Below are 23,293 nucleotides of genomic sequence, written 5' to 3'. Positions count from 1 at the left end.
CACTGCCATCCTCCCACTGGCGTCCATCACAGAGGCGGTTCTGTTTGGGCATTTTGTTTCTTTGCTGTTTCCATGGAAACAGATACTCTTCTCAAGGCTAATCTTCTCTTAAAGAGTTGACTTGTAATGACCCCAGCATTAGAGACGATAAGGAAGGGACACTCAGTTCTCATGATTTGCCACCCATCTCTCAGGTTTTAGAAGATACAGCAGGAAGTTTACATGCTTGCTAAAATCCTTCACACTTTCAAATTGATTAATTGAGGTGTGTGTGTATGGGGGGGAGCAGTGGCCCAGATGGACTCATCAAGGGATAGATTAAGATGCTTGGCACTGGAGGCCCATGCTTGCAATCCTAGTTACTTAGGAGGCTTCGGTCTGAGGATTGAGTCTCCAAGCCAGCCTGTGAGTGTTTGTGAGACTCTGATCTCCAATCAATTACCAAAGAACTGGAAGTGGAGATCTGGTTGAAATGGTAGCACACCAGTCTTGAGTGGAAAAAGCTAATGGGCAGTTACCCCCCGCCACACACACACACAAAGGAGAGAAAAAGATTATTAAGATAAATACCATTCAAAGAGGTCTTTTCCACGTGATGGAAAGATGCAGATAAAGAGGACTTAATTATTTTGGGTTTTGGTTCTGTTTTGGCCGCACTGGGCTTTGACCTCAGGGCCTCCCATTTGTCAGGGCCCAGACTTGAGTCACATTCTCAACCCCTTTAAACAGGGCTTATTTTTGGGTGCAGGTCTTGGATGCTGTCTCTGAGCTTTTGTGTCCAAGGCTAGTGCTCTACCATTTGAGGCACAACCCCACTTCCGGCTTTTTGGTGGCTAATTGGAGATAAGAGTCTCAGGGAGTTCCCTGCCCGGACTGGCCTTGAAATGGGATCCTCAGATCTCAGCCTCCCAAGCAGCCAGGACTACAGACAGGAGTGCGCCACCAGCCCTGGCCAAAGAGGGCTTTCTTGAATGCTCAGACAAGGCGGTGCTGTGTCTCTCTCTAGGGCCGGGCGGGAACCTGTGTGCAGCCCGCCGGGCTCCCGAGGTGTGGAGGTGCTCAGAACCTGGCCGTCCGTTCTTGCGCACGCAGTGGGCCACGCGGTCGCGCGGGGCCGCCTGAGGCCTGGGCTCCCTCTGGAGAGGAGCCCCGCTCCCCATGCCGGTTACCGCGGGGCGCTGGTTGCCCAGCCTCCGGTAGCAGGTAGCGGTGGCTGACATCAGGGCGCCCGCGGAGCCCTCCGACTGGAGACAAGGCACGGGAGGGGAACGGAGGCCCGGAGACGCGGACCGGAGGGGAAGACCTCTCAGCGTCCCGCGGGGCTCGCCCCCCGCCCCCACGTCGCACCCCGGGATTCGCCCCCCACCCCAGCCCCGCGCGCCCCGCGCCCTGCACACTCTTCCCCGCCGGGCGGGGGCGGGGCACCCCCACAACCAGCCCCGCGATTGGCCATCTCCCCCCGCGGCCGCCTCCGATTGGCGTTCGCTGTCCGGGGGGCACGGGATTTTAAACAGGGGGCGGGGCGCCCCGTCCACACCCCGCCCCGCGATTGGCCGTCTCCACCCGCGGCCTCTTCCGATTGGCGCTCACGGTCCGGGGCCCCGGGGTTTTAAAGAGGGGGCGGGGGCGCTGCGGCGCTTGGCCGCTGTCCCCGCCGTCCCCGCCGTCCCCGTCGGAGCCGGGTCCAGGCCGCTTGCAGGTTCGCCCTCCCGCCCGCCCGTCCGCCCGTCCGCCCGTCCGCCCGCCAGCGCGTCGAGGGCGCACCGGAGCCGGCGCCGTCCAGCCCGGGGCAGGGGCGCAGCCAGCCAGGCTCGAGGCGCGCGCGCGTGCGGGGCACGACGTCGCGGCGGCCACCATGGTGGCCACGTGCCTGCAGGTGGTGGGCTTTGTCACGAGCTTCGTGGGCTGGATCGGCGTCATCGTCACCACGGCCACCAACGACTGGGTGGTGACCTGCGGCTACACCATCCCCACCTGCCGTAAGCTGGACGAGCTGGGCTCCAAGGGGCTGTGGGCCGACTGCGTGATGGCCACGGGCCTGTACCACTGCAAGCCCCTGGTGGACATCCTCATCCTGCCGGGTAAGCCCTCTCCGGGGCCTCGGCGGCCTCCCCCTGCCCTCCCCCCGGCCTCCCCCTGCCTCCCCCCCCCCCCCGCAGGGGTCTGCTCATAATCCAGCCGTGGGGACGGCGGTGGGGCAACAGACAAACCTTCTAGAAACATCGGTGAGGGGGGGGGTTCAGAGACCTAGGGACTCATGTCTGACCCCCCCTCCCCAGCTCCACTAAGCCCCGAAGGACGCACGAATTTGGGGGGTGATAGCGGGGATCTGGCCGGTGGGGCTCCGTCGGGGAACATCGCCGTCGCCCCACTCACCGCAAACAACTCCCCCGCGTCCCTCCCCCGCCACCGACGGCCCGGGCCCCGCATCCTCCCTGCACACAGCCCTGACCCCTGGGGGTTCCACCCGCGGATCCGAGGGGAACGGCGGGGGAAAGAGCGGAGCGACCGCGGCCGCCCCGACGCCGCCCGCGCGGCCAGCGTCCCGGCCCGGCGCCGGTTTGAAGTCACACCCCGGCCGGGTGAATATAGCCAGGGTCCCCGCCGCCCCGTGGACGGACGCTCGTCCCGCCCCACCCGGGGCGCCGGCCGGCGTGGACGGCGGGCGTTGAGGACGCGGAGACTCTCAGCGGTGAAGTTGCGGGGCTGGGGGGGGGGGGCGCCGCTCTGCGCATGCTCCCCAGACCTGACAGATGGCGCCAGTTCCTCCTTCCCGCTAGCTTCGCGATCGCGACCCTGTTCTCTCTCATCTTCCGTTGGATTCCCGGGCTCCCGAGCTAGGTTCTCGTATTACAAGCGGTGCCCTGCCGCTGGGCACCCTTTCAGGGTCCCCGTGGGTCCCCACCCTCCTCTCTAGTCCCGATCGTCACGCACGGAGACTGGGCGCGCCCGGCCTGGAGTCAGCTTCCGAGTTGTGGATTTGGTAAACCGGGCTAGGACCCCGGGCAGAAAACCAGATGACCTAGGACTGCGTGTTAACCTAAGGCGCTGTCTTCTTCTAAATATTAGAATCGCTTTAAAAACCGAGCCAGGACTTCCTTGAAGGTAGTAGATGCTCCATAAATGGTAGCTCGAATTTTCTATACAGGCAAAAGCCCAGGTGGCTCACGCCTGTCATCCTAGCTACCCAGGAGGCTGAGATCTGAGGATCACAGTTTAAAGCCAGCCGGGGCAGGAAAGCCTGTGAGACTCTTATCTCCAGTTAGCCACCAAAAAGCTGGAAATGGTAGCATGCTAGCCTTGAGTAATAAAGCTAAGGGAGTGCACTCTCTCTCTCTCTCTCTCTCTCTCTCTCTCTCTCTCTCTCTCTCTCTGTGTCTCTGTCTCTGTGTGTCTCTGTCTCTCCCTGAGAGCACCCACAGTGTTAGTGTGCCCTTGTCTGTCTGCTTTTTGTCTGCTTGTCTGCTTCCTTACTCAATATAACTCCACCAAATTTTCTTTAAAAAAGAAAAAAAAAGCTAAGGGACAGAAATTAGGCCACAAGTTTAAACCCCAGTACTGGCACACACACACACACACACACACACACACACACACACACACACACACACACACACACACACACACACACACACCTTTGACTGTAGCATAAAATTATTTTCTGCCTCCTTCCTCTGAAAATGAGGCACACTGAGCCGCATTCAGCGCTGAGTGGTTTGCTTTCAGAGAACACAGGCTAAACTGAACAGGAGGAGTACATTTTCTGGCGGACCTCCAATCTCTCGTTCTCTCCCGTCCCTCACACTTTGGATGGGGGCAGGGACAGTCCTCAGTCTCCATCTTTTGGCTTCCAGGCATAGACTTGGCACTGTAGCATGTGGACAGGCTGTGCCATGATTTTCAGACCTTGGGTTGCTACTGTTGCTGGGCTCCTTTGTGTCCACTCTGGCCATCCTCCAAGCTGCAGGGAGGGGTGGGGCCTCCAGTCTTGGGGCTCCTCCCTGGGGGCCTCCAAGTCATTAGGTACTTGAGTCTCATTAACACTGAGGTGGAGATGGGCAGTGGTTGAAAGACAGGATCTTGCACAGCCTACCTTGCTGAGAGACAGTGTTGGAATTGAGATTTGGTGCCTGAGACAGATTGACTGGGTTTGGTATGAGGTTCTCGCCTGTGACACAGAACTGTGGTCCATTTCTTGACTTTGTCACCAACTCTGTCTGCCTCACTCCCACTATTAGCTCTAACTCTACCTGAACAGAGAAAATAATAAAGGCAACTTTTTTTTTTAAGAGGGGGAAGAGTGTCATAATGAGAATAAATACATTTAAAAGTGAAGCAAGAAACTGAAGTCTGTCAGAGCCTCTTAGGACCTTGGCAGATTTAGTCTACAGAAATATTGTATCTCTTATGGTTTTTCTCTGTGTGTCTGTCTCTGTGTCTCTCTTTCTGTCTTTCTTTTTTTGTGCTAGTACCAGTGCTTGAACTCAAGGCCTGGGTGCTCTCATGTGGATTTTCCACTCAAGGCTGGTGCTCTACCACTTGAGCCACAGTTCCATTTCTGGCATTTGGCCAGCCCGGGTTGGCTTTGGACTGAGACCCTCATGAGCCTCCTGAGGAGCTAAGATTATAGGCCTGCGCCATGGGCGGCCCTGGCCCTTTCCTCCTTTTGATCTTGAGTTGCTTCACAACAAGATCCGTAGAAGTGCTACGGATCTTGGGCAACTTAGCACATGCTTAATCTAGGAATGGGAGAGAAGCCAGTGGGGCGATTTCCTGTGTCGTGGGATTGGGGCTCTTAAGACGCCCACTGGCTGCTGAACCCTGTCTGTGCTCTCGTTCCCAGGTTACGTGCAAGCCTGCCGCGCGCTCATGATTGCTGCCTCCGTTCTGGGTCTGCCGGCCATTTTGCTCCTGCTGACGGTGCTCCCCTGCATCCGAATGGGCCATGAGCCTGGCGTGGCCAAGTACAGGCGGGCCCAGCTGGCTGGCGTTCTGCTCATTCTGCTGGGTAAGCTTCCTGCCTGACCTCCTGGCACCCGACCGCCCAGTGAACCCCAAGTGTCGCAGAAGCGGCAGTTGCTGCTTCACGGAGTTGAAGAGAAACATGAAAGGAGGTCAGGAGGCTCAATCCACCAGCTGACAGACTCCCCGAATCAGTAACTCCTTTCTGTGCCCCAGAAGTTCACCAGAGGGATAAGAAATGTCCCTGAGGGGCACTGAAGGTGGAAAGTTAAGAAGAAAAGATTCTCAGGCCTTGTGGTTCATGGATGTAATCTTAACTGCTCAGGAGACTGAGATCTGAAAATTCACGGTGTGAAGCCAGACAGAGCTGGAAAAAGGAAACAAGTCCATGAGAATTTTTCCCCCCCAGTCATGGGGCTTGAACTCTGGGCTCCCTTTTTTTGCTCAAGGCTAGCACTCTACCACATGAGCCACAGTACCACTTTGGCCTTTTCTGTGATTCATTGGAGATAAGAGTCTCACAGACTTTCTGGCCAGGGTTGGCTTCAAACTGCGATTCTTAGATCTCAGCCTCCTGAGTAGCTAGGATTACAGGTGTGAGCCACCAGTGCCCAACTCCATGAAACTCTTACCTCCAATTAACCAGCAAAAAGCCAGTAGTTGAGCTGGGGCTCAAGTGATAGAGCATTATCCTTGAGCAAAAAAACCTCAGAAATAGTGTCTAGGCTCGGAGCTCACGCATCAGGACCCGCACACACACACACACACACACACACACACACACACACACACAAGACAGGAGGAGCACAGCCACATGTTTTGAGAATTGAGAAGGTGGTCAGACCATGGATGGAGGGAGAGACAGTTGAGTCGGAGGGCAGAGCCTGTGTTCTCCATGTGTGCGGTGAGGCCTACACACAGAGGACTGATTTAATAATCTAGGAAGGGTTCTTCTGGCTCTGCTGTCTTTGGGGATTTCATTTCTCTCCATCCCCCCCTCACTCTTAGACTCAAATTTTTTTAGCATGTTCCAAATCCATATAGCTGATAGAGGATATGGATTTTAAGAGCAGGAGCGTGTGTGGCAATGTGTACATCAAGTTGGAGAAAATGGCCTGTGTATAGGTTAGATATGAAGTCACCTTCTCCTGGGCCCAAATTCCCATTTCCCAGTGAACCCGTCAGATGTGGCATGAGGGGAACAATGCCATTTGCTGATGTCACTTCCACCTGGCGGTGACACCAGTATGGTGAGAGGATGTGGGGGGGGGGTGTCATTTCCCAGGGTTGGAAATGGGTGGGGTTTGCAGGGGCTGGTGAAGCCTTGGAGAATTCAAATGTGTGTGTGTGTGTGTGTGTGTGTGTGTGTGTGTGTGTGTGTGTGTGTGTGTGTGGTGAGCCAGGCGCCCATGACTCCTAACTATAACCCTAGTTACACAAGAGGCTGAGACCTGAAAGATCAAGGTTCAAAGCCAGCCTGGGATAGGAATGTCTACAGGATTTCATCTATAATTAACTACCAAAAAAACCCCAACAATGCTGAACTGGAGTTATGGCTCAAGTCAGTAGAGCACCAACTGTAAGCAAACAAGCTGTGAGAACTTGAGCGAGTCCCTGAGTTCAAGCCCCAGTATAGGCATGAGTGCCTGTGCACAGGTGTGCATGTGCATACACACACACACACACACACACACACACACACACACACACACACACACACACACACACACACACACACACACACACCCCAAATCTGTGTGTGCTGCACAGAACAGCAGAACACTCACCACCCTCCAGTTTTGTCTAACTTGCATGCACTCCTCCTTTTCATATTGATTTCTTGCGGCCATGTCTCTGGGTTCAATTCCCTTTTCAACAGGAAGGCAAAGCTGCCCAGGTGGATTGGGCTGTGGAATGAGGAAGAAGCCCTTTGTGTTCTGCATTCTTGCTGCAAGGCTCTGTGGAGGGCAGACACAGAGCTGAAGGATGGGTCTGTAATCTTACGTGTTTACCTTTAGAAATTCTGGCTTTTCACTTGAGCATTATGAAGGTCCACAGTGGAGAAAAAAACCTATACAAACAAGCAGAAGCCCCACTGAAGATAGAGGGATAAAAGCAAGGTATAGAGAGACATTTTTTTTAAAATTCCTAAAAACAACCAAATTGTCTGGTTATTTGAGGATTAGGGGAAGTTCTCAGTGTTTTGAAATTTCCTAACTTAGTTTATCTTTTTTTTTTTTTTTTTTGGATCCAGTCGAGGGGCCTGAACTCTGGGCCTGGGCGCTGTCCCTCAGCTCTTCAGCTCAAGGCTAGCGCTCTACCACTTGAGCCACAGCGCCACTTCCGGCTTTTTTCTTTTTGCTTATGTGGTGCTGGGGAATGGAACCCAGGGCCTCATGCATGCAAGGCAAGCACTCTACCACTGAGCCACCTTCCCAGCCCCTATCTTTTTTTTTTCTCTTTGTATTGGTGCTGGGGCTTGAACTCATGGCCTGGGTGCTGTCCCTCAACTCTTTTGTTCCAGGCTGGCACTTTACCACTTGAGTCATGGCTCTACTTCCAACTTTTTGCTAGTTAATTGGAGCTAACTAAGCTGACTTCAAATGACGATCATTCGGATCTCAGCCTCTTGAGTAACCTGGATTGCAGGCGTGAGCCATTGGTGCCTGACTTTTAGTTTAACTTTTAAAGTTGGTCTCAAAGAAGAATTATGTGACATTGGGCCAGGGAGTGGGTGTGTATCTCTTACTCCCTGTTTACTGTGTCCAGTGAACTGACGGGGAATGTATCCTTGAGTGATCTGCTCCCCCCTCTTCCCAGCTGCTCACAGTTACATCTGCCGTTTTCTCTGCCTCTTGGATCTCTGATTTCTGCATGGGTCACCGCTGGTCTCTGGGCTGGATATTGTTTTGTCTGGAAATGTAAAGCTCATTGTCTCAAGTGTGGCACCTGCTGATGTCCTCCAACTCGTTCCACCCCAGAGCCCAGCGCCTTGTTTTCTCTCTCTTGGTGGTGGGTGGAGGAATCAGAGTGAAGGCTCCCTTTGTGTCGCTTTGCCTGAGAGAAGCTGGTGCTGGGCCCGTACTGGGTGCTGGGGTCACCTGATGGTGTTCAAGCTGACCAAAGGAAAAGGATTCACCCTGGAGTAGGGGACCTGGGAATGAGGTCCTTAGCTGTGTCATCCATGGTCTTGAGATGGTAGCTGGAAATGCAGTCGAAGCCAGTTCCCCCTTATCCTGAATATCTGTAGCTATTTTTTTTTTTTTTTGCAAGCTCCATCTTAACAGCGTGGGTGTGATGGTGTGAGAATTCCTGCTGTGATGAGGGAACAGGAGGCCTGAAGCAGTGGCTTCTTAAGCCAGATGAGTAGCTCAAGCAACAGCAGGTGCCTCAGATCTGGGGGGAGATCTGAAGCGAATCGGCTCTGTATGTGGCTTCACAGGAGTCCCTGACAAGGTGGGAGGTACGCATGCCCTGCCTGTTCTAGCTTGTTCGAGGGACTCAGACCCAAGCGTACTGACTCAGGAATCCACTGCTTTTTAGCTGTGTGCATCGGGACACTTACTTCACGGCTCAGCTTTTCTATACAATGAGAACAATAATGCCTCCTTCTCAGATTGGTAAGAACAGGGAAACGATGCATGGAAATAATTTAATTGGGACATAGGAAGTGCCCTGTAAGTGGTTACTCCCATTATTATTATTATTATTATTGTTGTTGTTGTTGTTGTTGTTGTTGTTACTGTTGACTTCTAGAAGATCTAGTGCTGACCCAGAAGATATCTGGGGATTCTCCCAATCACATCTAAGTTCTGCTGGGCCTTCTCCACACACAGAACTGGTGAGGAGAGAAAAGAACCTGTTTCTGGAAGCATTAGTTCAGGTCCTGGCCTGATAGAAATATTTTCTTGGGTTATTCTGTAGAAACTAGGATGTGGGACTCAATAGTTGGAAACATTTGCTTGTCTTTATCATGAAAAGCCATTATGAGGCCGAATCTAAGTTCTCACTCAGAGTGAATGATTCTTACCTGGCAACCAGTTAGAAGGGACTTTATGTGGATGTTTTTTTTATGAAACAAGATGGGACTAGAAAGGATAGAATTGCTTCTAACTGGATCTCTTACATCTTTTTTTTCTTTTAAGTATCTGGTCTCAGTAATACTTTATTTGCAGTAAAAAATTATTTTTAACATGGATCGTTCAGAGCAATAGTGAATTGTAGTCCATTCGAGGGAATGGGCAGATATGATACAAATTCATATCTTTATCTATAGATATATCTATATTTATCGATGTCTATCTATGTCTCTGTATAATTTTTTGCCACTACTGGGTCTTGAACTTGGGGCCTAGGCAATTTCCCTTAGTCTTTTAGCTCAACCCTACCTCTCAACCACTGGAGCCACAGTTCTACTTCCAGCATTTTTTTGGTGGTTAATTGGAGACGAGAGATAAGCCAGCCTGGGCTAGCTTCAAACTGTGATCCTCAGATCTCATATGCCACATAGTTTCTACCACCCAGAGAGAAATGAATTAGTTGAGGGAGTATGTGTCTAAAGTGGATGAGTTTGGATTGAGATGCTTTTTTTTTTTTTGGATTGAGATGTTTCTAACTAGGCTCCTTAATGTTCTAAATGAAAGATCTCAGCATTCTTTGTAAATTCAAGGATTCCTTCTCCCTGTAGGAAATCTGATTCTGGATGTATGACAAACACAGAGTGCTGGGTACTGGTGGCTTGTGCCTTTAATCCTTACTACTCAAAAGGCTGAGATCTGAGTGGAAGAGCCAAGCCAGAGAATGAGGCCCTGAGTTCAAGCCCCTGGACCAGCACACATACAACCACACACACACACACACACACACACACACACACACAAAGGCACACACACACACACACACACACACACACACACACACACAAAGGCACAGAGAGAGATAGACAGAGACTCTAGGAAAAAAGATAATGATACATGGAATAAAAAATAATGGGAAAATATTGGAACTAGGCCAGGAAAAAGAGAGATCCAAATATTCCACTGGTTTGATGATGAGTGTAAATACCAGATCTCCCTAGCGCTTGCTTGTATAAGTGCAGTATCACCTCTGACAGCTGTGTTTTCTTATGTCAACATTTTAGAAAATGACAAATGAGAAAAAGAAAAGCTAAAACTTTTCTAGTTTCAAAGGAGAAGAGAGCAACAAATTAACTTAAAAAAAAAAAAAGGAATCTGAAAAGTCTGAGTGGTAAAATTCCGATCTTGTTTCTAGAGACTTAATTGAAAAATAAATTCTAATAACATAAAATGAGAAAGCATGAAAATTTCCCTTCCACTTTTCAGTGTTCTTGACCTTATAGGTAACTGATTTTTTTTTTTTAGGAAAACTCTTTCTTTGTAGTTCATAGATAACAGAACTGTTCCATACTTTCTTTTTCTTTTGTCCACAAATAGAAGTATGTCTACCCAGCTTCTATTAAGAATGTCAAAAATTAGTACTAGTTTTATTACTATTTTACGTGGTTTAATAAAGCAGTGACTTGACTTGCATTTGTTGCTGGTCAACACATATCGCTTTCTCCCTTTAAGCCAGTGCTAAAATTGAGCGAATTCTCTTTTTTAAAGTTTTTAAACAATTCTCATCTCAAGTTCAACTGAAGGTTACTGTTTCCAGCAAGCCTCTACTTTCCTTTCATGTTGTGTGGTGGCCTGTCCTCTCTGAGTGGTTTTGATGTGGTTCATTGCTGAGAGCCACAAGAATTCCACCAGAGTTCATTTATCCACTAGGAAATAAAGGGCCTACTGGTATTCATTTACTTTGTTTTGCATGCATTAAGAAGGAAGTTTTTAATGAGGTAATTCATGAGCCAGTGGCTCTTATCTGTGTTGAAGTCACATTAAAGTTTACAATTTTGGAAGTTAGCTGGGCTATGTAGAAGGGGAAAGTACAACTGAAATAAGAATACCTCTCACTTGTCCACCCATCCACCCATCCATCCATCCATCCATCCATCCATCCATCCATCCATCCATCCATCTGTCCATTCATCTATATACCCATCTGTCCATTCATTCATCCATCCATCCATTCATCCATCCATCCATCTGTCCGTTCATCTATCTATCCACCCATCTGTCCATTTATCTATCCATCCATCCATCCATCCCATCCCATCCATCTTTCATCTATCCATCCATTTATTTACCCATCCCTCTTTTTCTTCTCTTCATGGAGTCCAAACAGCAAAACAGTGAATGTTTCTAATACACTGTCCTGCTTTGCCTCATGTATATGGGCTTAAGGTTACATTTTAACATGTCCCTATTTCCATATAAGCATAAAATGTATGCATATATATGTATAGTGTATTGCTCAGATTCATACTATTATTCTCCTTCTCCTGGTCTTGCCAAACATTTTTCCTGGGTCTCCTCCCTATCCTTCCCTCCCCTCTCCTCTCCTCTCCTCTCCTTTCCTTTCCTTTCTTCCCTTCCCCTCTCTTCCCTTCCTTTCCTCTCCTTCTGTGTGGGTCCTGGGTACTGCCCTTGAACTCATTTTTGTTCAAAGCTAGTTCTCTATCACTTGAATCACAGCTCTACTTCCAGCTTTATTGTGGTTAATTGGAGATAAGACTCTAGGGACTTTCCTTCCTGGGCTGGCTTTGAACCTCAATCCTGAGACCCCAGCCTTCTGTATAGGCAGCTGGCATTAAGGGTATGAGCCACCTGCACTTGGCTTTCCCCTTTTCTAATGAGTTATATTACAATAACTTAGCAAAATCTCTGAAACATGTAAAACCAACTGTTGGTTACTTTTGGAATCTTAAGTCTGATTCTTTTCTTACCTGAAGGTAATCTTATTTTATTACTTTGCTTAGGAAGTGGGAAAGAATTAAGTGAATTGAGAGGCAGCATTTTGGTCTTACTCTATAAAATCTAAACTAAGGCTGAAAGTTGTTTTGTGAAATGTGGGGAAATCTTTTGTGATGGCATTGTAGGAGTTAACACAAAGTAATCAAAACAACATAAAACTTAATTTGAACCATAAGCTGTTTTGAAATAAGTTAATTGTTTATGGAGATTGATTGGATGGACTGTATGTAATCAGTTGTTTGGGAATGAAACCTTTTTCCTATGTAATTTAGCTTGTCACTCCCTGCTCTTTTTCTCTAAACAATTGGTGTTTGGAAGTTCTTGCCCTCAGCAGATCAGATGCCCACTTTGGGGGGTCTGGTGTGGGTGCCGGATTGTGTGTTGCTGTGCGAATCTATGGTAGTTGTGGATTCTGAGTTCTCTCTGGCTCGAACATTTTAGGAAACGATTTCTGGTCCTGTCTTTATAGAGAAAAATGCTATTATCTGTGCCTCATCGCAAGATTGACACAGTAGTCAAGAAATGCTTCAGGAGTGCCTGATTTGGAATTCATGGCTAAAAGAAGAGAGAGAAAAAGAATCCTCCCTGTCTACGAAGTTTTGGCAGCCCTGGGCTTGAACAGGGGTGGGTGTTGGGGGAAGGAGGAAAGGCACTCTAAATGTTGGTCTTTTTTTTTCATGGAAAGAAAATCTCTCCTCTTGTGGTATCTCCTATAACAATGTTACAGAAATAGGCGTGCTTGTGTTTAATCTGTAAGAGAAAGGAAACCATTTACTGAAAATATTTTAGCTTTTTAGGGCAGGTCCAGTGCGCTAGTTTGAGGCCAGCCAAAAATTAGCAAGACCCTATCTCAAAAATTTAATACACAGAGCAGCAGAGAGGGAATTTAGCCTTTCATTTAATCAATGCAAAGTCCTTGTGTAGATCATAATTAATGGGGTGAACTTAGGATGCTAGCAAACTATATTTGGACAATTAAAAGTTCCTTAAATCTCTTCTCTTGCCAATCACTTCTACTTGTGGGTTTCATACTCTTTTGTGGTGTGTGTGTGTGTGTGTGTGTGTGTGTGTGTGTGTGTGTGTGTGTGTGTGTGTGTGTGTGTGTGTAACTATGTTACAGTCCTCCTGCGTCAGCCTCCTGAGGGCTGGGGATTACAGGTGTACACCATCATGTCTGTCTGGGCCTGGGATCCAGAACATTTTTAGGATTGGAATCACATCTGTTTATTTATATTCAGCATGGGCATGGTCTTCAGTCTGTTGTTAACAAAAAACTCAGTGAGATAGTTTAAGGTATTTCAAAGCCTGTAAGACATCAATCTTCCCTTCAGTTTAAGAACAAATGTATAGGCTATTCTATTTGAGAGCTTGTGTTAAAGAAAAAATGTATTATTTTCTCAGCGGGCACAAAGGATAGGTTAGAAAATTAGTATGAGTAAAAATTAGGGAAAAAAATCCTGCTGAGCTAGAAGTGACAAGGCACCCAAAGTGGCAATGCAGTGTGTCATCTTGAATTCAGGGCCTGGTGCTCTTCTGCTTGAGCTACACCTCTACGCCTGGATTTTTGCCCCCCCCCACCCCCCGGACCAATCATGGGCTTGAACTCACGGTCTGGGTGCCATACCTGAGCTTCTTTTGCTCCACTTCTGGTTAAAAATTTTTTTTGAGTAGTTTAGGGAGATACAATCTCATGGACTTTCCTACCTGGGCTGGCTTTGAACCACGACCCTTAGCTCTCAGCCTCCTGCGTAGCTAGGATTACAGCCGTTAGCCACCAGTGCATGACCGGCTTTTTGCTGTTTAATTGGAGGTAAGTGTCTCAGCTTTGTCTGTCTGGGCAGGCTTCTAGCTGTGACTCTCAGATCTCAGCCTCCTGAGTAGCTAGGTTTATCGGTGGGAGCCATCCAGTGTATAGCATCTTAACCTATAAAATTAGAATCTAAACCTTGGTGAAAGATCTTAAGTTCTACCATCATGAAAAATATCATTGTAAAATTCTTGTGTAGATGAATTCTTTTTTTAAATTTTCTTTTCTTTATTTTTTATTGTGAGAATACCATACAGAGGAGTTACAATTACACGGGCAAGATAACGAGTACATTTCTTATCAAGCATTGTTGCCTCCTCGTTGTTTCCCCTTCCCATCCCTTTGGATAGATGAATTCTTTTACTCACAGAACTGTTCATTTGTGTGTTGGGATTTTGTGATTGTGAACAGCAGAACAAAACTAACTCAGATACTCACCCGGTCCTCCAATCATGTCCAACAATGTTTGCTGTAGCAAGAAAAATGGCAGCCGCTTCTTCAGGTCTTTGCCATGTGAGCTGACAGAAGTAAAACAAATCAAAGGGAACACTGAGGTGGGTACCATCTTGCTTCCCAGCTCTGATAGCTCAGGTCATCTAGTCATTCAGCTAGTGTACACTGAGATCATATAATGTGCCTGGCATGAGGAGATAGTCTTCAGGAAGGACCCTTGCCTTCAAAGAACTTACAGCCCAGCACATGGGGAATACATACGCAAAGAAAAAATGATAGTATGACTAGGTAAGTGGAAGAATTAGAATGGTATCTAAACATATAGAGATAAATATATATTGTTTTGAACCTAAATGATGATTTCTAGGTTTGCACTGGGGGATTTCTTGTCTTTGCCACCTGTTGGGGAAAAAAAAATGAGACCCTATAGTTTAACCCATTTTTTTTCCCCATTTCATTTTTGTTTTTGTTTGTGTTGGTTATGGGGCTTGAACTCAGGGCCTTGAGTTCTCATTTGGCTTTTTCCCCTCATACATTCCACCACCTCCACTTCCAGCTCTTTACTGGTTAATTGAAGATAAGAGGCTCACGGACTTTACATCCCCAGGCTGGCTTTGAACCTCGATCTTCAGGTCTCAGCCTCCTGAGTAGCTAGAGTTCCAGGCGGGAGTCAATTCATCCTATAGATTCGCACTTGGAGGTTGCCCTGGCCGAGAGAGAGCTGTATGGCTAGTGTTTCGGGGTGGGGTAGGCGCCTGGCGGGTGTGTGTGCCCGGGGGTGGATGCCTCTGCGGGGCGCATGCAGGGGTTCGCACCCATGTGGAGGACCTGCTCTCCGTGTCTCCCCAGCTCTCTGTGCCATCGTGGCCACCATCTGGTTCCCCGTGTGCGCCCACCGCGAGACCACCATCGTGAGCTTCGGCTACTCCCTGTACGCGGGCTGGATCGGCGCGGTGCTGTGTCTGGTCGGGGGCTGCGTGATCGTCTGCTGCTCCGGAGATGCCCAGTCTTTCGGTGAAAACCGTTTCTACTACGCTTCGGGCTCCAGCTCTCCCACTCACGCCAAGAGCGCCCACGTGTAAGCGCGCTGCGGCTCCACCCAGGTGCTGTCGATTGGGGGCCCTCCCCTGGGCCTTGGGTTTGCTTGCTGCAGTGTGTGTGTGTGGGAGGGGAGGAGGGTAAGGCGGGGAGGGCTCCCCTTGGGCCAGGCACCAAAGCCACAGATCCAGAGGGCACCCGGCCTGGCATGCTCTGTAGTCTTCGCGCCTCTCCGCCCCACCGCCCCTTGGGTTGCCTTAAGAGAAATTTCTAGTTTAGGTCACGTCCATAGTATAGTTTTCTCATGTTCTCGCTCCTCTTCCTTTTTTTTTCTCTCCCTCTCCCTTCTTGGACGTTCCTTTGTTGTTGATTAAAAAACACACGACTATTTCGTTTCTCTCTAAATACCTTGCAAACATTTGCTGAATCGGGTGTGGATGGGGGGAGAAATAAAAGACCACGTTTCCAGCCGTTACACAGGACAATGGCCACCTCCGAAGACCTGTGCATCCCAGGTCCTCTCCTCCTAAGAGATAGCAAAGGCTTGAAGTAGGAACATGCGTGGGAGGGAAGGGAAGGGAGTTGGGGAACTTTCTCTGCATGGGAAAACTTCCCTATCTTGAAGGGTGAGAACCCTTAGTTTGTGATCTTCCATTTATCTGTACATACTTTTTCAAGATGGATCTTTTTTTTTTTTTTTTTAAAAACACATAACCATGGTCTTCCTGAATTTCTCAGTTCATCAGTATGAAGGAAATGAACCAAGCAGACTTTTAACTATGCAATACATAACAATACAAGTGAGTAGACCTTGAGCTGACATTCCACCATACTTTTTTTTCTTTTGATTTCCCAGGTTTGTATGATGATATCTTTATTGTTTCAATCCTACTTTTTGCATATGCTTCAAATTAACACATTTTAAAGCTTTTTTTCCCCCCCTCCCTGTCTTGCTTTTCATTCCATTAGCCATGTTGAAGTGATATGTGTAACATAAGCTGTACTGTTGAATTTGGCTTGTACGGGTGTAAACACTCATGGTGTATCAGTTTCTGAGACACCCCCCCTTCTATTCTCCAAACACGGATGGTGCATTTTGTTCTTCAAGTGAAATCTGTGCAATAAAATAACAAACTCTGCAAAACCAGTCTTGGCTCTTTTGTTGCATCCAGAAGTTTTATCTTTGGATTTGAAAAAAAAAAAAGCTCAGCAATTGGTTAGATTGAATCTGATCAGTAATTGAGAAAAACCATTCTATGCTGACTTGAATAAATTTGGATGTTATATTTTATTAAGTGTATCATGGTGCTAATGTGTGATCATAAAGATACAAACCAGAAGTTCATAGAGTTTTTTTCTTTTTTGCTGGTCCTGGGGCTTGAACTCAGGGCCTGGGTGCTGTCCCTAAGCTTTTTTGTTCAAGGCTAGTGCTCTACCACTTGAGCCACAGCTCTGCTTCTGGCTTTTTTCTTTTTGGTAGTTTATTGGAGATAAGAGTCTCATGGACTTTCCCGCCTAGGCTGGCTTTGAACTGCAATCCTCAGATCTCAGCCTTCTGAGTAGCTAGAATTATAAGTGTAAGTCACGCGCTCATAGAGTTTCTTAAATGGAATAACTTTATGGTTTCTTGATATTATGAATATTCAGCCACAGCACATCAAATTTTAAGTCTGATACAGTTAAAAATCCTTAATGTCCTTGGAATATTTAGTACAGAAAAATAAACCCATTATATTGAACCTTTAGTTATAATACTCACATGGACTTTGTGCAAACATAAATATGTAGGTCTTTGGAAATTTTGAATACAAAGACACATTGAGTTGACTTCTATTTTGCATTCCAGTGTTTCTGTCAATTTATAAGAAAGTGGATTACAATCTATATTGGCAAATTTCTCCCAAATAGAATACTAATTTCATTAACTTGTAGTTTAACCATTGGCAAACATTTCTTTGCAAATAGTCATTTAGGATAGTCATGTGCAGAAAATTGTGTGCATTAAAGCTATTATAGCCTACTTTAGACATAGTTATATCTAAATTACATAGGCAGAAAAGACAAGATTCCTCTTTACACAAGTATTTGTCTTGCAATGATCCAGTTTTCATAAGGATCTAAGTCATGTGACTCTATTAGAGGGCCTTTCTTACCTCATTAGAACTTGTTAGAGGCAAGGTACTACTGGTAGCTCATGCCTGTAATCCCAGCTATTCAAGATCAAAGTTCAAAGCCATGAGACTCTTATCTCCAATTAACTAGCAAAAGCTGGAAATGCAGCTGTGGTTCAAGTGGTAGAGTGCTAGCCTTGAGCAGAAAAACTAAGGGACAGTGCTCAGGCCTTGAGTTCAAGCCCAGTACCAACACAAGAACAACAACCACCAACTTGTCAAGGTAGTCTGCAAATCTGAATGGAGCAAATGGCTAAAGGGGAAGGAGAAGTAAAGCGTTAGGTCCACTTGCTTCTTCATCACAAAGCAAGGGCATCATCAGGCACTGTAAGCCCTCCTCTCTTCGGGACTTGCCACATCTCACGTGCTTCCTTCCCTAGTCTGCAGGGGAGCTCCCTGAGTTCCAGTCCTCCTGAAGCATGAGAGGGGAACCTCATGTGTCCCTTAGCTTTTGTTGTCCAACAATAATCAGGGAATCCCATTTTGTAAGTGGAGGGTAAATGTTCATATAGTCAATTTGAAATGTTCTAGAAGCCATCCTTTTTTTTTCTTCCGATTTTTGTGCCAGTGTTGGGGCTTGATCTCAAGGCCTTGTGCGCTTACCTGGCTTTTTCATGTAGGCCTAGAGCTCTACCACTGGATCTACACCTGCACTGTTGGCTTTTGGCAGTTTACTTGGAGATGAGTCTCTTGGATTTGTCTGCCCAGCTGTCTTCAAACGTTGATCCTCAGATCCCAGCATTCTGAGTAGTTTGGATCATAGGCAGGCTCATGCCTGGCTACAAGCCACAATTAAAAAAATAAAACCATACAAGTGAAATTAATGTGAAATCTATTTTACTTGATATGGTACATCAAAAGATGATTGTTTCAATGTACGATCACTTCATGAGATATGCTGCCTTTTTTATGTTGCGTGTTTTGGTTCCAGGGTGTTTTTTTTTTTTTTTGTACTTACAGCATATCTCAATTTGTACTAGCCCCATTTCAAGGAGGCTAGAACACTGGCTATTGGACTGGATAGCACATTTGTGAGACAATTCTGTCTTGGTAATCGACAAGAGGAATTCAATCTTGTTTTACCTGCTCTCACAGAGTTCTCTTAGACTTTGGCAATTGTAAGTTTTTGAACAATTAGAATAAAGCTGAAACAAGAATCTCCCAATCATAGGTAATGACAGTCCCAAAGGACTGGAGCTATGCAGTTGAGACCTGTTTGTGTCAGGTGCTGCCTATGTTTAATCTTTCCCCCAGTCCTGATAGAAAGGAGGAAAGTGAGATGTAAAGATAGGGTTATGGCTACTGTGAAGATCTAGAAGGGATGCAAATTGAACAATACTCCATGGGAAGAATTCTTTCTCATGTTTTCCTGGGGTGTGATTAGCTGATCATTCCTTGTCCTCTCTCTAAGGGTCATTAGGTTTTGGGCAGGCGATTTTGAGAATCAGAGAATCCTGGCTCTCCTCTTTCCCTGGCCTGTTCTGCAGAGACACCATGCAGAAGAGCTTTAGATTAAAATGACCCAGCCCTCTTCCTGCTTTCCAAGAATTGGATGGAAACTAAATTAGAGGGGGGAGGAGAGGGAAAACTGTGAATCGAGTCACAAAGACAGCACTAGAAAGCAAAGCTTGTGTGAAGAACACAGCTTCCATATTTGCGCTGAATCGGTGACTTGCCCAACAATAGAACAAGGTTTGGCTGTGTCTGCGTGGCACTGTGTCTCTGTACAATGTCTACCATGCGATCGGTGCTGTCTTCAGTGTTTGTCAGGACACTTCTGCTCATGACATCATGCCGGGAGCACAGGGAGGCCACTGTGGGCCGGCCTCAGAGCTGCCATTGAGGCCTTCCCACAAAAGGCTGTGTGAGGCCAGATGTGCGTCTGCCCCGGAGAGCGACCCCAGCGGGCCCAGCGGGCCGGGGACCCTGGCACATGCTGCTGGGGCTTGAATAACAGCTCTTGAGGAATGGACACCGCAGGCTCTGCGAGCTCCAGCTCTGTGGCCCCTTCGGGAGGGGGAGGGAGCGGAGATGGAAATGGAGAGCCTGGAAAGGAGGAGCCAAGGGAGCGCACCAGGCCAGCCTTGCTCACTGCACAGCCCTGGATCGCCACAGCTGGGGGGGGGGGTCTTGCTTTATTTTCCTTAGGTTGAATTCTATTCAGCTGTGCCTTTCCATCTGGGATGAGAGCCAGCAGAGATCACCTGAGATCTCGTGGGGACCCAGCTGCAGATTCCGCAGGTGCATTTCTGAACAGGCTCTGAGAGAGCATGCTTCTGGTCCCGGAGAATACCTCCAGCTGGCCCACAGGCCGGCCGTCCTTAGGCACATCCATAGCAAATGGTCCCTTTCTAGAGGGTGACCCTGGAATAGTGCTTTGCCTTTTAAGATTATTTTGGAACTTCACTGATCAGTGCTGATTCTGGTGTAGAACCAATCATTTGGCTTCAGAGTTTTGTTCCTCACAAACAGAAACACCTGGTTGGGTATGGTAGTACATGCCTGTATCCCCAGTTAGTTGGGAGAATTGAGGTTTGAGGTCAGCATGGACAAAATGTTAGATTTACTCTTATCTCAAACAAATCGGGAGCCTAGGAATCTGCATTCTACTCCAGTTTCTCTCCAGATAGTATCAGTCTTTTGCCTTTTACTAAATGGCTTGCCAGTTTATTCTGGTCCATCCTGACGTTGGAGACTCATGGAAAACAGTTGAGTGAATGAAGGCCAACGTAGTTAGTCCAAAGTCATGTTGCTAAGGCATCATTTCACATTTCCGGGGACTTTATTTGAGTGTGGTGGTTTGTGGGCTTAGAGAACTGTTTCTGGAGCTACTCCAGTAGAGTGAGTGCTGCCTTTGTCCTAGTGATCTCTCATCCTGGTGTTGAGTTCAGCATCTCATTGAGGTTAGACCAATCATGGTACCTTTCACCATTGAGGTGACTGTGACTGGCCCAAGAGATCAGAATTTCATCCAATCAGAATGCACCTGAGCACATCCTTCATTGGGGCTGTGAGTGAGGGCACAAGTCCTCCTTGAACTGAATAGAACTGAGAGGAGTTGAGCCTGGAAGCTCTCAGTTACTGTTGTCCTCGCTGTGGAAAAGCTGAATGTGGGAAAATGAGGTAAAGATGCAAGGAGAAGTAGAAGCTTAAGAACGTGAGTTTATAGTATACAGGGGTGGGGACTGATTTCACTGTTGCTGAAGCCAGCTTCATAGATTACCCTTTGGATCTACAAACCAGAGGTGAACACTCACTGTACCTTCTACCCTCTACATTTTTAAATTTTTAACTTTTAATTTTTTGGTGCCTGTTCTGGGGCTTGAACTCAGGGCCTGAATGCTGTCCCAGAGGGCTATTTATTTATTTATTTATTTTAGCTCAAGGCTAGCGCTCTACCTCCTGGGCCACAGCTCCACCCCCAGTTTTTTGATAGTTAATTGGAGATAAGAGTGCCATAGACTTTCCTGCCTGGGCTGGCTTGGAACCAAGATCAAAAGATCTCAGCGTCTTGAGTAGCTAGGATTTCAGGAATGAGTCACTGGCTCCTGGCAAACCCTTTAGTTTTCCTACTTGGGTTCTGTCTATTATAGCCCAAAGCATTTGGTCAGATTCTGATTATAGACAAGGGTCGACAATATCCGTGAGTTTTCTTTGGGACCTTATGGCTTTTCTTAAACTTGCTACATGATCAGAGTGGGGTCCGGGCCTTCCTCGGTTGCTGAAGATGGGTGTGTGATCAAGCCAATCAAATGCTCTCCTGAAATTTCTCTTAGTGAGACTAAGAGAGGAGCCTTTTCTTCTCTAGTATCCACAATGACCAACCATCCCATGAAGAAGCCTGTCTGTAGGGAGGGGGAGGAAAAAAAATTCCTGGAGAGAAGGGAGTCCAATGGTGTCAGGTCTCTGATTCTAGGTGACCATTAAGCCAGCACCACAGTGCTTTCTTCAATAAAGCAAAGTCCTCAATGGCAGTGAGCTTTCTGAGCTGTTTGGCTTAGACTTCAAGCATGAGGTGGTCATGTATCTGGTTGCTGCCTCTGGGTTGCTTCAAGAGGGTGAAGTTTCACTTCATGTCTATCCTCGTGGAACCCACAGATGCCAGCTTCTCTGGCACAAATAGGCCTGGCTCATAGATTTTGTATTTATTCATTTTTATGCCAGTACTGGCATTCAAACTCAGAGCTCTCACTTGACTTTTTCTGCTCACAGCTGGCTCTCTACCACTTGAGCCACACCTCTAGTTCTTGGTTTTTGCTGTAAAATAGAGATCAGAGTCTCCAGGATTGGTCTTTTTTGGGCTGGTGTCCACCCATAACTGTAATATATCAGTTTCCTGAGTAACTGGGATTACAGGCATGAGCCTTGGGTCATTTGTGTGTTTTGTATATTATTCTTTTCCTGGGAGGTGAAAATGAGGCTTTCCTCAGAGGAATTAAGATAATTTTACTCAGAAAAGGAGACATGGGTGCTGAGAATATTCCAATAACACATGTCTATTATACTTACAAATACCCAATAGTGTCATTCAAGAACAACTTCTTCCTCTTCTTCTTCTTCTTCTTCTTCTTCTTCTTCTTCTTCTTCTTCTTCTTCTTCTTCTTCTTCTTCTTCTTCTTCTTCTTCTTCTTCTTCTTCTTCTTCTTCGTGTCATTCAAGAACAACTTCTTCTTCTTCCTCTTCCTCTTCTTCTTCTTCTTCTTCCAGTCCTGGGACTTGTGAGGACCTGAGCACTGTCCCTGAGCTTCTTTTGCTCAAGGCTAGTACTCTACCACTTGAGTCACAGTGCTGCTTCCGGCTTTTTCTGTGTATGTAGTACTGAGGAATTGAACCCAGGGCTTCATGCATGCTAGGCAAGCACTCTACCACTAAGCCACATTCCCAGCCCATACTGAACTTGTTTTACATTCACTATCCCACTCCATCGCATGATTTCTTGGACGAGAGAATCAACTGTCATGAAACCAGGAACAATTTACAAAAACAGAATCGTGGAAAATTAATTATAAATTTTTAACTCTTTCCCTAAGGCTATTTATGTTTTCAGTAAATCTAGAAAGCTTATATTAATTAAGCTGTCTCCCTCATTCTGCCTTCTGCTCAGAATAGAACAAAATTCTGAATAAGTCGACCTTCAGCTCCAGAATTCATTGCTGTGCTGCCTTTCCTTCTGGGTCTTTTTAGAGCTTGCCAATACCTGGATTTGAAATACTGCTTCTATGCAAACAAATTTACAAACTCTTAGAACTTTATGAATCTTCAAATAGATTTATGAGCACCTGTTAAGTTTGACTATTTATTTATTATTCATTTGTTAATGAAACATTTAATCAACATTTGCTACATGTCTGTCACGTCATTAGCCATCAGATATAAAAAGGAAGCAGAAAGATACCAACCATCAAAAACCCCCCAAAACACTTCCCAGCCTATTATTGGTGGTATCAGGTAGGTCATGAATAATACCATTTGTTCCTTATCATTCTCATCTTTCATCTACAGTGGTAAATTACACTCTGACACAGGAGAAAATAAAAGGATTAACAAAAGCCCATTTGAGAAGTTCCAGAAGATTTGATGTATGAAGGTATATGTAGATCTTCCTCTCATCGCACACATTTTCTTATTAGTGTGGAAAACTCAGCCAATCCCCAAAACTTCTAAAGGCTAATAGCTGAATTATGAGAAAGCCTGGAGTTGTGTGCAGAACAGCTTCCTAGGCTCATGTGTTAGTGTGTTAGGTTCTGTGTAGATGAATATGCCTTCTCTTCTTATGGTTGTAATCAAGGTGAAGGTGTCAATCCTTTGCTTGGCTGAATGATTTAAAAACTCACTATCAGGATGCTTTGTGGATGTCGCAGACCCGGAGCGCTGTCCAGTCACTTGACTGTCCGTCCGGCTGTCCGAGCTGGTTAGATGGGGCTCCCGTCAGTGGCAGGGGGACGCTGCACCCTAAGGCTTTCCTCCAGGTAAGCCCCTGGACTTGCGGG

At 46.9% G+C, this 23,293-nt stretch overlaps 1 protein-coding gene across 1 annotated transcript; it reads left to right on the top strand.

Moving 5' to 3' along the window:
- The first annotated feature begins 1,655 nt into the window (after window positions 1–1,655).
- Cldn11 (claudin 11) lies at window positions 1,656–16,276 on the top strand. Its single transcript, XM_069991902.1, has 3 exons — window positions 1,656–2,081; window positions 4,844–5,008; window positions 14,944–16,276. The coding sequence occupies exons 1-3, from the start codon at window positions 1,856–1,858 to the stop codon at window positions 15,174–15,176; spliced, it is 624 nt and encodes a 207-aa protein (XP_069848003.1). The 5' UTR covers window positions 1,656–1,855; the 3' UTR covers window positions 15,177–16,276.
- Window positions 16,277–23,293: the final 7,017 nt, after the last annotated feature.

The sequence above is a fragment of the Dipodomys merriami genome, unplaced genomic scaffold, assembly GCF_024711535.1.
Source record: "Dipodomys merriami isolate MVZ:Mamm:240054 unplaced genomic scaffold, mDipMer1.0.p SCAF_40, whole genome shotgun sequence".
Classification (NCBI taxonomy): domain Eukaryota; kingdom Metazoa; phylum Chordata; class Mammalia; order Rodentia; family Heteromyidae; genus Dipodomys; species Dipodomys merriami.
Note: the sequence above shows the minus strand (reverse complement) of the source record. Positions and strands in the feature narration are given on the sequence as shown.